Below are 16,918 nucleotides of genomic sequence, written 5' to 3' on the forward strand. Positions count from 1 at the left end.
CACATAACATCCCTAACCAGATCATGTGTGTATTTAAAGCCAGGCAATTCTTTGCAATGCACCGCATGGTCACCAAAAGAATCCAAACAGACCTTGCGACAAATTGGGCAAGGTTCATCCGTCGGGAACATAGGGATCATTAACCGGTACTTAAGGATAGCCCGATACTCCAAACCCGACATACGTTGGCCTAATCCTTCAATGGGGATAGCCGTTAGAAAATCCTGAGCCCGAGGAGCCCGAAGGCATTCAAACACCGCCTTTTGGCGAGGGGATAGATCAAACTTCACTTCTAAACTCTTGACGATTCCACTAAATAAGGCACTCGCCACAACATGTTGGGCTTTAGGGGGGGCGGTGTCCTTATTAGAGAACCCGCTAAGATCAAAATCTGGAAGTGAAGTACGTAAACGATCCATCGCACACCCATAATCAGAGTCCAACCCATAAATATCACAACCCCGAAGAATATGGTCTTGCAAACACCACGACTGTGCTCTCGAAGCCACAAAAGGTTAATACAACAATGTGTACCGATCTATGTATCAATGTGATATAGCAGGGCTGGGTTTCATTGACTTCTACATTAGTATTAACGTCGTGTGAAAAAATCACGTCAAGAGGTTAATACAAATAAGCACACATATATAATATGTATGTATGCGTCATTCTTTTAGATAATCGAACCGAGCCAGGACTAACAAAATAGCAGTCTTTCGAGCATGTTAATAGTTCAAATATTTTCGTGACAAATTGTACACCATATAATACCTATGAATAGATATATTACAAAACACATCTGCATATGGAGAAGATTTGAGCTTTGAGCCACCTTTTTTTATGTCAAATGACCGGTTACTTAAACAAAAACATAACAAAAAAAAGTTATGGTTTAGCCTCTTCCGCTCTCCTTAAGGTAAACTTTATCCGCGTTGGCAAGCCGATCTTGAAATAGTGCCCACTCACTTTTGCATCTATCGTTTACCTATGAAAATGAACATCAAAATCTTTAGTAAAACCTCATAACCTTGAAGATGTAAACTTCTCACACTTACCTCTTGCCATCCATATTCCGCATTGGGTACTTGACCCTAAATCAAATATGCATATTATTAGGTTACAACCCATTATTATTCCAATAGAAGCGTTTATAATTTTTGATAAATTTAATTATTTGACTCACCAGTGAAGGAATGACTTGATGAACAATCCACTGTGAATCTACTACACCGATTTTCTCATGTGCGGGCTGTAAGAAAAACACATTATGTTTCAAATGTGTTCGATTGTTAGGAGTTTTTGAAGTTATTAAATCAGATGACATGTTAACTAGAATGCATAATAGGCTTAGTTATTTCCTATGAATTGAGTCAATGACAAACGAATAAATATTTGTATAACCAACTAAAAAGAATTATTGTTACAATTTATTTAAGAAAAGGAGGAAAAAGGGAGCAAACCTTAACACATCTTCTGAAAGCAAAGTCCAAACCCCATCCATGCACCAAATCATTCTCCATGTGCACAAGAAACACAAAATTAAGATTATGGTAAATAATGGGTCACACATACTTTTTTGTACAAATAGTTAATGTGTTAAATACGATTAGAAAAGCTATTTAATCACAATAACAATGTAGTTTTACTAATGAAAATACACTTGGGGCAACTTTCAACTGGTTCAACGGTTCGACCCATTAGACTGATTTTCTTTATGTTATGCATTAGGCCCGTTACCACAAATCGACCCCGTTAAAAAGTAAATTGGTTGAAATGACCACCTGCCCACCTCTAAATTAGTTTAAAGACACTGAGAGATTATTTAAAAATAAATTTGAGTTTTGAACAAGTTACCTGAATCAAATGCCACACACACCGCCAAGCTTCCCGAGAAAACACAGGAGCCATAATCTCTACAAATCTGGAAATAAATTTAAAAAAAAGGGTACTAATCCTAAGTGAGATGCATTTGAAAATTCGAACTTGTGTGTGTGTGTGTAGAGAGAGAGAGAGAGCAAGGCTATACGCTGCACATGGAGGTAAATTGGGATCACTACACCATCCTGGTTTCTCTTCTGTATCCCTGTCGACCCAAAAACCGTTACAGAGTGCAAACCAAAAATTCGAAACTAATCGGTTTTCAAACACTCAAAAACCAAATTTTCGGGTTTTGGTTCGGTTTGAACCCAAAACCGGCCCATGCACACCCATACGCCTAAAAATACAATCTTTTATAAATAATTAGTGTGTCAACCAGTGGCGGCTCTGAGAATTCACATGCCCCAGCCGATCCGGAAAAAGATATGCCTCCTTAAGTCTTAACAAACTAAATAATGCAAACTATTTTTTTTAAACAACGATCAAAGTTAAAACAATAAACATAATTAGAATGAGTTTATACAATACTGAATAGCAATAAGCATAAGATTTCGGGTATCTTAAAAATCTATATACTTAATAGCAGAAACTTTTTAAAATTTTTGTGCCCCCGAAAAAAGTGCCCTGGCCGGACGCCCACATTCCCCACCCTCAGAGCCTTCCCTGGTGTCAACTAGGGTGATAAATACTTTACTAAGTCAATGTCAATACAACTTTTTGACTAAAATGATTTTGGCAACTTTCGATCTGCAAGACTTGTTTTCAATAAATGTTAAAATCTATACATTTGATCCAACACAGATAAAATAAATAATAATAATAATAATAATAATAATAATAATAATAATAATAATAATAATAAAAACCCGAATCCTCGACAGTACACAGGTCAAATAAATGAAAATGATAACTTACTTGTGGACTTCTTTATCACCTCTTCTCTTTGTCATTTGCCACGTTAATCCACTATCGGGTTCAAGGCCCGGTTGAGAAATCTCCAAACCATGTTTCTTAACTAACTTCATATACCTTAAACAGCATCAATAAACAACTTAGAGCTTGCTATAACACATGATTCACAAACCAAAAATGAAAATAATAATAACAATACATGTCTCCATTGAAGTGTTTGACACCAAGATCTTCATCCCAAATGAAAATATAATCATAAGCCGCCACAATATCTGGATGCAAAAACCTCTTTGCATACCACCTATAAGAAAAGTGAGAGAAAAAAAAAGGCAAATGAAGGTTAAAAGTTTAAATGAATTATGGCAAGCATGCAAAATTTCATACCATTTGGTTTGTCTCTTTACACTGATATGAATTGACTTCTTTGACCACTCGTATCGATCCCATTCGGTTGTTCGGCCATCATAGTGGAAAAGCAAGATTTGGAAATCCTCAGAAAACTAAAAGAATCATGACTACAAGTTACAACTAATGAACTTAAAAGGTGATCATGTTGTAAAAAGAACCTTTTTAACTGCTGCATCTATGTTGTCTCTTTGATCCCAGCCAACAGTGAAAGTTACCAAATACCTTGGTTTATTCTTTAAATCCTGAAAAAATAAACACAAATAAGTCAGCAGCATCTATCTGAATATATAAGTCAACAGCAAGGTGAAAGTCTACTGAAACAATCCCAGCTGCAAAAATTGTATATATTTATAATAGGTCCAACAAACATTTATAAGAATCAAGTCACACAATCACACACTATGGTGAGATATAAGCGGTGTGCATGAAACCGAAATAAACGATCCTTAGCCGAATTACTCGAACCTAAACAAAAACTGACAGTTTAGTTTTATGTTTTCATAGAAACTGAATTCTCAATTCGATTTCGGTTTTGGGTGTAACTAAAACCAAATGCATGGATTCTCATTTTCAATTTTGAATGTTAAGTAATTTATAAGAATTTAATAAATAACGTAAACCAAATACTTTAGCCCAAATGAATAGTAATCAATTAATCATTAATTAACAAAAGGAATTTAGGCCCACGTTCATTATTTTGGGCCAATTTCTTTATCCCACCAAAAAAATTCAAGCCCAATTGGTAGAAGCGAAAAAACCAAAATGAACTGAACCCAAACCCAAAAAAAAATACCAATATCGAACGGTTTCAATAACTCAAGAACCGAATTTCAGTTTTTAGTTCGATTTGAGCCAAAAATCGTCCCATGCACACCTTACTGAGTAAAAATATAACAGATTTTTCCTAATATATGTCCCGAGATCCTATAAAAAAGACTTATTTCGACAAGGGCTATGCTTAAGACGTAACTTTCATGCTTAAAATATTGCACTTAACCATCATTTTGCAGCCACCTAGAAACCATTAATCATCTATGCTTATATTTATTGTACTTTAACAGTTTAACCACAATTTTAGCGTTTTCTTAAGATAAATAACCAAAAGAAAATATTGTTTCACAATAAACATCTCAAATACATACCTAACTAGGTTTTCCCCATAATCTTCGCATATATAAATCCGTTTCTGAAACTATGATTCCTGGAGGTAAAGATTCTGCGCCACGTGGATTTGTCGGAACATAAATCTGAAACCATACAGTAATAAGGCACAAAAAAATTAATAAAAACAAAACATCTATTCTTTATCAAACTGATGTTCAGAAAATACTATACCTGAGGTGCTATAGGTGTATGAACTGAACCAATATTTTCGGGAAGGTTACGTTCAAAAGCCTTTGATTGATTTTCTTTATTTGTTTTATCAGATGATAAGTAAATGCTTGAAGATAAGGCAATCTGCAAGGCATAAAGTCAAACCAAATGGATGATGTAAACGAACTGAAGGACACGAAACGAACAAAGTTTTTGTTTTTGTTCGTTCGTTAAGAAAATGAACGTGTTCGTGTCTGTTTATGTTTGTTCATTAATACTTGATAGTGTAAACTAACAGTTTACAAATGTAAACGAACGAACATAACTGAACGAACCTAACTGAGTGAACACTAATTAATAAAAGTAGACTACATTGTAATTGGTGATATATTAATTTCATAAAACTAGATGAAACTGTAACGGGCCAAAATTTTTTTTTATGAAAATGTAAACACACGAACATAAACGCACAAACGCAAATGAATTTAAACGCACGAACAATCACCAACGAGACATGTGTTCATGTTCGTTAATAAACAGAGTTCATGAACAACTCACTGCGCGTTCGGTTCGTTTACACCATGAATATGAATATCCAAGAACTGAAAATAATCCTACATTGGTCAGGGAAACATAAGGAAAATTAACTCCAATTAGGTATCCAACGATTATACCGGCGGTTGCAGCTATAATAAGTCTTGCACCATCATTTTGCTTCTTTACATTGCCGCTATATGAAAATAAAACCAAATTAGTTAAAACACATGATCTAACATGCAGAAACAAACCTACAGAGTACAGGATATGAAATGTGATTATAATATACTTACCCTCGAAGCGTGTTTTTCATTGTGCTAATGAAAGTCCAATTTTAAGCAGGAACAAGCTTTGATAAACATACAGGATATAAGGATGTGAAACAGTGTGGAATTAACTGAAAAAACGTGGTTAGGTAAAAATCCAATGTTAACAAAACACAACATATTAACGTAAACCGAATATTTCTACATAAGGTATATAACATGTTTTCATAACATAATTGAAAAGTTAGGAATGTACATAAATAAAGAAAAATGAAAACAGATAGCACATGTGCAAAAAATTAGGTTTAGCAAACACAGTAACAATATTGTTTTATTTCTGTAAACAGATTAATAACAAATGTAGACAGTTGATTATCTGACTCTATAGTTCATTTCACGTACAAACCCTAAACACATAAACCGATCACATGCAATGCAATGCTCAGAAGGAACATGCAGTTAATTATCGTGTGAACTTAATATACAAATGTTTGATGTAAAAATCATAAGATAGATAATACGCATAAGAAACTGAATGGAAATGTTAGGTTAGAAGATGCTTACGTGATGAGAGGAAGAGATATACGTACGAATCTAGAACTAAAGTTGCATGGATTTTGCAATTGCAGTCAAATTTTTTGGTTTCAGCTTCAAAAGATGTCATTATTTGCATTGATTGAGCAGGTGCTATTTTGATTTTCATAATTCTTTAAAGAGTTGATTACAACTGTATCATTTGTATGTATGTGTCTATTTGAGGTATTTATAAGGCTGTGTGTTGTTGCCGAAGCTGTCATGTGAATTCATCCAATCATATTGTGTAACCCAACCCTTCAACCCTTGTCGGTTGCGCCACCGGTAAGTTCATCCCGTTGTCGTTCGCGCCCGCTGAATTCATCTATTTGCGAGTCAACCTATCAATCTTCTTCCTTTAGCCCAAGCGATCACGCTCGCCCCGACAAGTGGTGAAGCGAGGGTGTTGTGATGTTCGTGGCCGACGTGGCTCGCGCCACTCGTTGAAGCCGGCACTCGCTGGCCACAGCGCATAGTCTAAATATGATATTATATTTTGGTCCATATGCAACACCTTTGCAATGATTTCAAAACTTTGGTGCATTCCACATTCTATTTTCATAATCTTCTTAATAAGTTTGAAGTTAACTCCCGATTAATCATTTATGATCTTAAAGATAAACCTTAGTATCTATAGGCAAAGACAAAATCTTTAAAAACTTGGTTAGAAAGGTTAAGAAGTCTTGGGTTCAAGACTTGCATACAAGAATTAAATGAAATAAAATAAGATACTCAGCATGTTTATTTTCTTTGAACGGTCAACAAACATATAATGGCTCAGATACTTCGTAGTGACTAGTGAGTGACACATTGGAAATGACCTCAACATGAATTCAAGTGTTTATAATTAATAGTAAAAATGATAATCATCAGCTTACAAATATGGATTAAGAGCAAAGAAGCATTAAAGTATAGAATCGATAGCCAAAAAAAAACGTACCAAGAAAACCTTGTCCATGCTGTTTGCTTGAATTTAAGCGAACATAAGGAGTATATGTTCTAATATATAAATTTAAACCAATCTTCATATAAGCAAGTAAACAAACACAAATATTTAAGACACCAAAAATCCTCATGAGATCAAAAAGGTCTTCCCTGAAACATACTAACTAAGCAACACTAATACACACAAAACTTATTTATTTCATAGTTTTGTTAAATAAATGAGAGAGATAATTTTTTTCATGTTCAAATGTTACAGTTTGAATAAAAAAAGGGTCAACCGACTAAAGACGTCTTTGCTGCAAGGTGGGTCAGAGCCCGTTTATGATAAATCACACGTAGCTTCTTATACTTCTGAACAAATGTTGCAAGATCAATCTCCTTATCAAGAAGCTGCTGGTGGAGCCTCTCAGATTCCTCATCCGTTTCATTCATCGACTCTGAACAAAACATGCGATTAATAAATAAAATTACCTAACTTTGAAGTTCGAACCATTTACAGGTAAACAGGTCAATTTGGGCCATACTTTGCCTCAACGGGTCAAATGGCATTAAACTTTAATAAGCCCGTAAACACACCAAACGTTCAACAAACGTGTGTGAACCGCTCAGCGGGAAGTTCATTTATTGAATAAACGAGCGAGCACGAAAATAAACGTTTGTTCATTTATGTTCGTGAACCTTCGTGTACATAGGTTTGTTCGTTTACGTTTGTTCGTTTATGTTCATTCATGGACGTTAGTTTGCGTTCGCTCGTGAACTATAGTTTGGTCTAGTTCTATTAACTTTTTAGGCTCAGCAGAATGATGTTAACATTTACTTTTATTTGTTGTTTGCTCAGTTACGCTTGTTTATATTCATTCATCTATTTTAGTTATGGTTGTTTGTGTTCATTTACGTTCATTAACCATTTAGTTATATTGTTAACAAAAGAACATAAACGAACACATACACGAACACGGTCATTTTCTTAACAAACAAAAATAATAAAAAAAACTGCATTCGTTTAATTGTTCGTGTTCGGTTAAAGTTAAACGAGCAAACATTAACATGCTTCGTTCATATTCGTTTGGTTTGCTTAAAAGACTAAACTTTATACTACCATGTGGACTTTGGGACTTAGAAAAAAACAATATTTACCTTGTAACTTGTGAAGCAAAGAACCAGGTGAGTACGATTTTAGAATTTCAGCTTTTCGCTTGGTGAGTTCATTCAACTTTTCTTGAGCAGATGCTAACTCACTTGTTCTTATGATCATGCACTGTATCACAAGCCAACAAAAAGGTTTGACTTTATTTAAACTATGGCTACAAAATCACATATATGATGGTAAATTTTGTGGTTGCTACAAGTTTGAGTGTTTTGACTACATGAAATGAAAATATCACCTGGTTCCTCAATTCGGTTATTTGAGGTTCTTTTTCCAAGTTTGTCCCTGCATAACAAACATAATTATAAAATCTCACTTCCCCTTTTTATCCCTTATCCAACTATTTTCAGTTGAAATAGAAAACATATACAAGAACTAAGAAACTTACTAGCAAGCTGCACGGTTTCATTCCTAAGTTCATTTCTTACCTGATTAACAAAGAAGCAAAAACAATTGAAGGAAAAATAAAAATGATGAAAATTGTAAAAGGCTGTGTCTGAATAATAAGTTTGAAGCTTACATTGTTCAGATTTTTCACAGGATCAATTGAAAGCAAGAATTGCTGATAAGCAATCGGGTCTGATAAAAGCTTCCGTAGCTCATCAACACTAAACCAACCATATAATGCAAGATACAGTGAATGCATAATAAAAGTATAAAATCACCAAAGACTACAACTTAACAAAAAAGGTTTCAAATATACATCAGCATGGGCAGTGAAAGGGTCGATTATCAACAATTCAGCACACGACAATAAGTGAAATAAAAAAGCAAATACACAAGAATCACATGGCTCAACTGCCATCAATAAGTTCCTAACTATTAAATTCCTACAAATCAAGTTCTGTACCCGATAAATAATTCAGAAACTTATACTGCACATCTTAACATGTTTCATAGCAAAATTTACAAGTTAAACCAATTAAAACTTTAGAAATATAAAAGTATAAATCCAGGCATGAAATCGTGAACGAGAGGACATATAATTTTAGAAACTAAAGACGAATTAAATTAGGCTACCAAACGTCTAGTGAACCGTTTATTTAATTATGGAAAAACATGAACAAACTTTTGTGCCCATTTGGTTAAACGAATGGATGCATCTCTCGTTCGTTCATTTATGTTAGTTAGTGTAGGTATTTTTAACTTCGTTTGTTTATATATTAATCTAAAATTTATAGGCTTATTGCAATTTGATTTAGTTTTATAACTGCCCCTTACAATGTTGTCTAGTTTTAATAACTTTTTAGGCCCAGCATAATTATGTTCATATTTACTTTTAATCGATGTTCTTTTTTCTATGTCTGTTCATCTATGTGTTGTTAACTTCATGCGTTTACATTCATGAACTAACAAGTGAACATAAATGACAAACAAAAAAAACCTTGTTCAGTTAATCACTTAATTGTTCGTTTTTGATCTCTTCTTCAGCTAAAGTCAAAGTTAAACAAAGGAACATGACATGACGCTTAGTTCATTTACACGCCTGATTGAAATTTCTAAATGAGACACCTAAGCACAATCTTTCAAAGTCCACTCGATTTAATCCCAGACAAACTAGCTAATCACGGCAAACATCAAATATACGAAATGAACTATTTACCGAACATCAACCTGATTGAAAAAAAGTCTTTACCTTTTATCCTTTAGATAAACAATAATCCCCGCAGCCTCGGTGGGAGAAACATTGGGCCGTTCTGCAACCCGTTGCGTGTAGATGCTCGAGTTGGCACTGTTAGGAGTTGCAGGGCGGGATGAACTCGGTGAGCTAACAACAGATGGAGGGTACCATGAGTTCGTAGTACTCTCCTGTGGCCTTGGGTCACCTTGCTCTTGCGAACCACCCCTGAAAGTTAGCAACTTTATAGTTTCAGTTAAGTTTATAAATATCACACATAAATTGTGTACAAATTAGGGTTACATTAAGTCTTTATGTAAACAACATATTATCATTATGACATGACTGAATCAAAATAAAAATCCAAAATTGTAATATAATTTATTCAATTAATTCAAAAACCCTAAATTAGCCATTCACATAGAACCCCTAAATGAATGATTACACGGAAAGCCTAAATTGAATTGTGAGAAAGAAAGGACAGAGAAGGATTACCAGAACTTAAACATGACGGCTGGTTTTCTGATTGGTTTTGACGGTGAATTGAATGGAACTGCAAAACGAGAAGAAGCAGTTGGATACGATGAGATGCAAATTCACGACTTACGTCCTGTGTCGTACGGAATTGATTGATTGATTACAAGATCGGACGATTGGGGTTATTGACTGACCGGAAACGTGTGCTCCGGTACTACCCCGATTTAGGCAGGCAATGTTAAGGAAAATAAGTAGTAAATAAATAGATTATTATGTTGACCTTTTGACTGGTTATAGCTTTGGCTTTACCCTTGCACTTTCTACCTTACCCCTTAAGTTTCACTATAAATTTAAAATATATCTTTAACTAGCTTTTGAACATGTGCATTACATGGGATTTGTCAAATGATAAAATAGATCCATTATTTCAATTGTGATTATCAAAATATTTATAAATTAATTAATGTAGATTTAATGGAAAAAACAAACGGGGTTAACGAAAAGTACTTAAATAGCATGATTTTAATGGAAACGCCAGGTGTTGATTTGCAAGAATTTTAAAAAATGTACTAAAGTTGCGTAGTTAGTTAAACCTCAGGTATGAAAATAACACTTAATTCAATAATGTATAAAATCCATATTATGTTATAACCCACTTGACAAAATAGTTTTGACCCATGACCCATGTATAGCTAGAATGAATAAGATGATATAATGTATAAAATCAACACTATGTTATAACCCACCTGACAAAATGGTTTTGACCAATTACCCATGGATATCTAGAATAAATGAGATGAGATATTAGAAATTAAAAGAAATGTAGGCCTGACACATAAGTTTTAACATTTTCTTTATTAGTGTTGTAAGATATATATATAAATGAAATATTTAAAATACATTTTCTTATTATGGAGGCTTCTCATGCATTTGACACAAATTCATAGGTATGGGTCTCATCAAACCTATATTGTCCTTTAACGGGTTATAACATCTCATTAAATTAAAAATTAATCTCAACAAATATTTGAATGAAAACCCTATAAAATAGAGATATATTAAAAACTAATATCCGATTTAAAAAAAATATCGTCATAGTTATTAATGCCAAAGTATCGTCATAGTGTGTGATTACTTCACTTTTTTACAAATTACTAACGGACGTTTATAAATGGTTACTTTTAAGTTTTAAGTTTTAACCATTACCCGCAACTAATGAAGTTGCGTTGTGCCAACTGCCAAGCGTTATCATATCATATGTCTCGTGACGTAACTAACTAGTCGTTAAATACAAAAGTTTTGTGATGTTTTGTCATAACTACAAACTTTTGGATCGTGAGAGCAATATCCTCTAAATACTGGTAGGTGGAAGTAGTTAGAACAACGCTTCATACGACGTCGTATCGATAGATTATTGTCTGATAAACCTCGAAACCCTAACGACCTTCGTCACTCCACAACCAAAGCTCGCAGCATCTTCAATGGCGTCTGCTAATGCTATATCCACACCTTCAATCCTCGCTTCACATACCAAGGTATCGTATATATCACTTCAATTACTCTTTCATACATATGCTAATTGTGTTTATTTTGGATATTTTAGGGCAATTTAATTAATGGAAGTAGTAGGAGGATGATAGGTCAGTTGCAGACTGCTCAGAAGATGAGGCAATCTACTAATCGGCGGTTTGCGATTCGTGCTTCGGCTAAAGATATTGCGTTTGATCAGCGTTCGAGAGCGGCTATGCAGGCCGGAATCGATAAGCTTGCAGATGTTGTTGGACTTACTCTTGGCCCAAGAGGTATCTACTTTTCATTTCATTTGGATTTGTACTTAGTGATTGATAATTAACATTTATAAACTAAATGTACAATTACTAATGGATACATAACAGAAATGTACAAGTGTGAACTGCTCTAACTAACTAACTCATATGTAAGACTATAATTTTGTGATTAGTTTGTTAGTGCTAAATCAATTATTATGTAACTAACTCTCTATGAGTGTATTGAGTTGAATGAATACGATTTCATAGCCCTAGATGATATAGGAGGCTAGAGCACAAACAATTAAATCTACAATCAGTAATGCATACATAACAGGAAAATGCACAGGTGAACTTAACTAACTGACTAACTAACAAACTAACTCGTATATAGGACTTTAATAATGTGGTTTGTTTGTTAAGGCTAAATCAATCATTATGTTTCAAAACTTAGTAAAACCGTGTATGACAACTTAATCAGGTATGTAACTAACTCTCGATGAGTGTGTTGAGCTGAATGAATAGAATGCAATGCATATATGTATACAACTGTGAACTTCACTAACCAACTAACTAACTCATATATAAGGTTCTAATACTGTGGTTGGTTTGTTAGGGCTAAATCCGTCATTATGTTTCAATTTCAAAATGTGTTGGAACTCTGTGCTTTGCTGAGAATATTTATTAAGTATTTGAAATTTTGAATTGGTTAGGAAGGAATGTTGTTTTGGATGAATATGGTGCCCCAAAGGTGGTTAATGATGGTGTAACAATAGCCAGAGCTATTGAACTACCTGATGCCATGGAAAATGCTGGTGCTGCTCTTATCAGAGAGGTTGCAAGTAGAACCAATGACTCAGCTGGTGACGGTACCACCACCGCATCGGTTCTTGCCCGTGAGATTATTAAACTTGGGCTTCTAAGTGTCACCTCCGGTGCTAACCCGGTGTCATTGAAGAAAGGTATTGATAAGACGGTATTGGGTTTAGTTGACGAGCTGGAGAAGAGAGCCCGGGCTGTGAAAGGCCGTGATGATATTAAAGGTAACAAGATTTCTGTACTCGGCTTTGCATCGGGGTGGGTTGGCATATCTAACCCCATTTTAAAAAAGGGCCGTGTTAGGGTTGATGTGTTTAGTTAAACAGCTCATGTTCTAGTTGACTTTATAACCCGTTTACTTAAAACATGTTGGCCCACTAACTCGTTTATGAACCCGTTTACAACCCACCATCACCAACCTGATTAACATATTTATAACTTGCTTATTGTGCAAATTTGTTTTGACACATTTATATAAATGGGTTAAACGGGTTGTGTTTGGGTTAAACAATTTTAAATATGTTAGGGCTAGGGTTGATGCTTTTTTTGACACGAATAAAAATATGGGTTGTGTTTGGGTCGAACTTCAACCCGGCACAACTGTCACCACTAGTTTTGCATTAGATTTTCTCATATTCTGGTTGAATTCTTGAATTCTGCTTAAAGCCATTGCTTCAATCTCTGCTGGAAATGATGACATCATTGGAACCATGATTGCTGATGCTATTGACAAGGTTGGACCCGATGGTGTCTTGTCTATCGAGTCATCTTCCTCTTTTGAGACAACTGTTGATGTTGAAGAAGGGATGGAGGTTTGTATTATCGATTTGTTTTAAACTAATAATTTACGTTTAATTGTTGTGTGTTTGAATATGTTTTATCGGGATATTTCAGATTGATAGAGGATATGTCTCCCCACAACTTGTTACCAACCTGGAGAAACTACTGGTAGAATTTGAGAACGCGAGGGTTCTTGTTACAGACCAGAAGATATCTTCTGTAAAGGAAATAATTTCAATATTGGAACAAACAACTCAATTGAGAGCTCCTTTGCTGATTATTGCCGAGGATATAACGGGTGAGGCTTTGGCTACGCTTGTTGTGAACAAGCTGCGTGGTATTATTAATGTTGCAGCCATTAAAGCACCTGGTTTTGGTGAGAGGAGAAAGGCTTTACTTCAAGATATTGCCATCGTGACAGGTACGGTTGGTTTCTTTTGTAATTTGGGCGGTCAGAGGGTTGGGTAATGGATAAAAAAACAAGCCTGCTTTGATGTACATTTATGTCTTAACTTATTTTATACAATTAGGATGTTGAATATGATTACAGAGAGAGTATTGTTTCAATAGTAATCTAATTTTTGAGGGATAATGTACAAGGAGGTCACCCAAACATGCATCCTATTTTGTTTAATACCAAAATTCTGACCAAAAAAAAGAAAAAAACTTGGATGACTGATATAATCTTTGCTTTCTTAAATATTTCTTTTTTCCCCGAATATAGAATGGTCAGAAAATTGAAAGAAATTTTCATCATTCACTATATATTTAGTTATATTTGATATAAACGAAAATGGATACAATAACAGGTTACCTCTATAGTAGTTTCAATAGGAGTGTAAATCAGCCAAGCCATGCTGAACTCGACTAGGCTCTGGCTCGGCTTGTTTCACCTACCCGAGCTCAGCTCGTGAGTAGTTTTCAGGCTCAAGCTTTGCTCATTTATTATTTATTAGTTTAATAGTTAATTTGTATACACCTTTTAAGTACTTTTATGTGTAATATGATATATGTTATTTAGTTATTTTGATCATAATTTTATATATAATAATACATATTTATATATATTTAATACATTATATAAAAGTTACCTAAATAATTGTATCCTTTAGCTTGGGAGCCAGTTCTAGATCTATGAGTGAAGCTCAGGCTTGGGCTCGTTTATTATACAAGCTTTAGGCTCGAGCTCGTTTAAGTTTGGCTTGCTTTGAGCTTTTGGCAAGCCGATGAGCTCACGAGCGGATTGGCTTGTTTACACGTGTAGTTCTACTAGCTGGGTGGCCTCTTTATACATTTCCCTATTTTTTTTTGTTAAATGATATAGGAGGTTTTGTGCATAATGATTTACAAATAAGACTTGCTAATACTTTTGGCCGATTGACCTATTCAACCTCATTTCTTTTTAACCAACATTTTTATTAATTTTTTTGTGGTTATAATAGGGGCCGAGTATCTAGCCAGTGATTTGGGTCTGCTGGTCGAGAACGCCACCGTGGAGCAACTCGGTACCGCGAGGAAGATCACAGTCAGCAAAGATTCCACAACCATCATTGCTGACGCAGCAACAAAGGACGAGATACAATCCAGAATCGGTCAGATAAAAAAGGAATTATCCGAAACAGATTCGGTGTACGACACTGAGAAATTATCAGAAAGAATCGCCAAATTGTCGGGTGGAATTGCGGTTATTAAAGTCGGTGCTGCAACCGAAACCGAATTAGAAGACCGCAAGCTACGTATTGAAGACGCTAAAAACGCGACGTTTGCTGCTATTGAAGAAGGTATAGTTCCTGGTGGCGGTGCTGCGTTTGTTCATCTTTCAACACTTGTTCCCGCCATCAAGGACACGCTCGAGGATGCTGATGAGCGGTTAGGTGCTGACATTATTCAAAAGGCAAGTCATGTACCTTAACTGTTGTTTTGGTCTATTAATAAGGGGTTGCGTTGGATTTGGGCTCAAACCGAAAATTCGGTTTTTGAAAACCGTTCGGTTTTGCGGTTATTTTAGTTTATTTGGTTCAGTTCTGTTTTTTGGGTTTGGGATTTGAGCTTGAAAATTTTGGTTTGAAAAGATTGCCTTGAATAAATGAACTTGGGCCGGAAACTGTGCCTAAATTTTTTGTTGATACATTTGGGCCCGAATTTTTCAGGTTACTCCTTTTAAAATTTATGTAAATTACTTTAACATCATAAAATGAAAGTTTCAATCTAAATTTAAACAAGAAAAGCTGTTTTTTTTTAAAAATTATTATTAAACATTTTGGACTAAAGTTTTTGGCTACATCATTTATTTTTCATAAATGTCCTAACATTCAAAAATAAATGTTATAAACTTATAATCCAAAAACTCAATAAAAAAGCCAATTTATACGGGTTGGTTCGGTTTGGTTTTTGCAGCACATGCAAAACCGAAAGTGAACTGTGAGTTCGGTTGTTTCAAAACCATAAAACCAAATAGCTAGTTTTGGGCTGGGTTTGATTATTTTGGTTACGAGGGGTTGGTTATTTCGGTTTGGTTTTTCTACAGGCACTGGTGGCACCGGCTGCTTTGATAGCTCAAAATGCTGGAGTTGAAGGTGAAGTGGTGGTGGAGAAGGTAAAGGAGAGTGAATGGGATATGGGTTATAATGCAATGACCGATAAGTATGAGAATTTAGTGGAGTCTGGAGTCATTGATCCCGCCAAGGTGACTAGATGCGGTTTGCAAAACGCGGCTTCAGTCGCGGGAATGGTTCTAACCACGCAAGCCATTGTGGTTGGGAAGCCTAAGCCTAAAGCGCCTGTAGCTGCTGCACCACAAGGTCTTACTGTATGAGTGAAGTAATTTATAGTTGTTATTGGGTCAATTGTAACCCGCCCGTATTCAGACTTCACTTTTTCTCTCTAGTTTTAGATTAGGGCAATAAAATTTTCATGGAGAGTACTAGTTTAAGATCCGGAATACTAATGACAATGATTTTATTGATTATAATTTTGTGTTAATTTTTATTATCAAGAATAACAGCTAAGAGGTGATAGTTGAGTTGAAATATGCTCACAATGCTATAAAAATGCATAAACCCTCTTAATTATGTGACTTTAACCCAACCTGCTTTATTAGCGAACGATTTGTTACTTGACCCGAACCAACCATTCAGCCCATTAAAAGTTTTGTAGTTTCCTAACACTGTATTATTGCGCATATACATTACAAACCCCAACAATGATAAACAAAGAAAAAAAACTATTCAAAAATTGCGTATCAGCAAAACTACCTAGTCATAAAAATAGTCTACTGAAAGTTTATAAGCCATGATAAGCAAAACTTAAAAAAAAAACTTTTATTAATAAAATATAACTAAAGTCATAAAAATAGATTACTGAAAGTAGTTTTTAGGCAAGCTCAAATCTCAAAATAAGATTAACCGATGATACTTTAATTTAGAAAATAGCTTGCTAAACTGAATAACCATTCAACAAAGAATCATAAAAGTAATTT

The 16,918-nt window shown here is 34.7% G+C and overlaps 3 protein-coding genes across 3 annotated transcripts; 1 reads left to right on the forward strand and 2 right to left on the reverse strand.

The window, feature by feature from the left end:
* Positions 1–823: 823 nt before the first annotated feature.
* On the reverse strand, positions 824–5,362 carry LOC143578399 (uncharacterized). The gene is made up of 14 exons (XM_077061994.1): positions 5,343–5,362; positions 5,146–5,242; positions 4,534–4,656; positions 4,392–4,445; positions 3,357–3,440; positions 3,175–3,290; positions 2,990–3,091; positions 2,794–2,907; positions 2,027–2,083; positions 1,855–1,921; positions 1,461–1,514; positions 1,184–1,249; positions 1,056–1,091; positions 824–985 (listed from the first exon to the last, which is right to left on the reverse strand). The coding sequence occupies exons 1-14, from the start codon at positions 5,360–5,362 to the stop codon at positions 893–895; spliced, it is 1,083 nt and encodes a 360-aa protein (XP_076918109.1). The 3' UTR covers positions 824–892.
* Positions 5,363–7,069: 1,707 nt separating this feature from the next.
* LOC143578408 (vacuolar protein-sorting-associated protein 37 homolog 1-like) lies at positions 7,070–10,107 on the reverse strand. The gene is made up of 7 exons (XM_077062001.1): positions 10,094–10,107; positions 9,617–9,826; positions 8,501–8,588; positions 8,369–8,408; positions 8,219–8,265; positions 7,971–8,091; positions 7,070–7,270 (listed from the first exon to the last, which is right to left on the reverse strand). Exons 1-7 carry the CDS (start codon positions 10,105–10,107, stop codon positions 7,107–7,109), a joined length of 684 nt encoding a protein of 227 aa, XP_076918116.1. The 3' UTR covers positions 7,070–7,106.
* Positions 10,108–11,534: 1,427 nt separating this feature from the next.
* On the forward strand, positions 11,535–16,391 carry LOC143577632 (ruBisCO large subunit-binding protein subunit alpha-like). Its single transcript, XM_077061413.1, has 7 exons — positions 11,535–11,610; positions 11,679–11,877; positions 12,555–12,884; positions 13,327–13,472; positions 13,555–13,861; positions 14,883–15,334; positions 15,968–16,391. The coding sequence occupies exons 1-7, from the start codon at positions 11,557–11,559 to the stop codon at positions 16,253–16,255; spliced, it is 1,776 nt and encodes a 591-aa protein (XP_076917528.1). The 5' UTR covers positions 11,535–11,556; the 3' UTR covers positions 16,256–16,391.
* Positions 16,392–16,918: the final 527 nt, after the last annotated feature.

Source organism: Bidens hawaiensis, unplaced genomic scaffold (genome assembly GCF_021521415.1).
Source record: "Bidens hawaiensis isolate Kalapana, Puna unplaced genomic scaffold, B.hawaiensis_p1.1 tig00001461_1, whole genome shotgun sequence".
Lineage (NCBI taxonomy): Eukaryota > Viridiplantae > Streptophyta > Magnoliopsida > Asterales > Asteraceae > Bidens > Bidens hawaiensis.

Bases quoted from the DNA above. Each gene is read 5' to 3' on its own strand.
- LOC143578399 (XM_077061994.1), bottom strand. From the start codon at position 5,362: ATGAAAAACACGCTTCGAGG. The intron at 5,243-5,342 runs GTAAGTATATTA...ATTTTCATATAG, and splicing joins ATGAAAAACACGCTTCGAGG to CGGCAATGTAAAGAAGCAAA. The intron at 3,291-3,356 runs GTTCTTTTTACA...TGATTCTTTTAG, and splicing joins TAGATGCAGCAGTTAAAAAG to TTTTCTGAGGATTTCCAAAT.
- LOC143578408 (XM_077062001.1), bottom strand. The intron at 8,589-9,616 runs GTAAAGACTTTT...TGGTTGGTTTAG, and splicing joins GTTTATCTAAAGGATAAAAG to TGTTGATGAGCTACGGAAGC. The intron at 8,409-8,500 runs GTAAGCTTCAAA...TTTGTTAATCAG, and splicing joins CTGTGAAAAATCTGAACAAT to GTAAGAAATGAACTTAGGAA.
- LOC143577632 (XM_077061413.1), top strand. From the start codon at position 11,557: ATGGCGTCTGCTAATGCTATATCCACACCTTCAATCCTCGCTTCACAT. The intron at 11,878-12,554 runs GTATCTACTTTT...TGAATTGGTTAG, and splicing joins ACTTACTCTTGGCCCAAGAG to GAAGGAATGTTGTTTTGGAT. The intron at 13,862-14,882 runs GTACGGTTGGTT...TGGTTATAATAG, and splicing joins AGATATTGCCATCGTGACAG to GGGCCGAGTATCTAGCCAGT.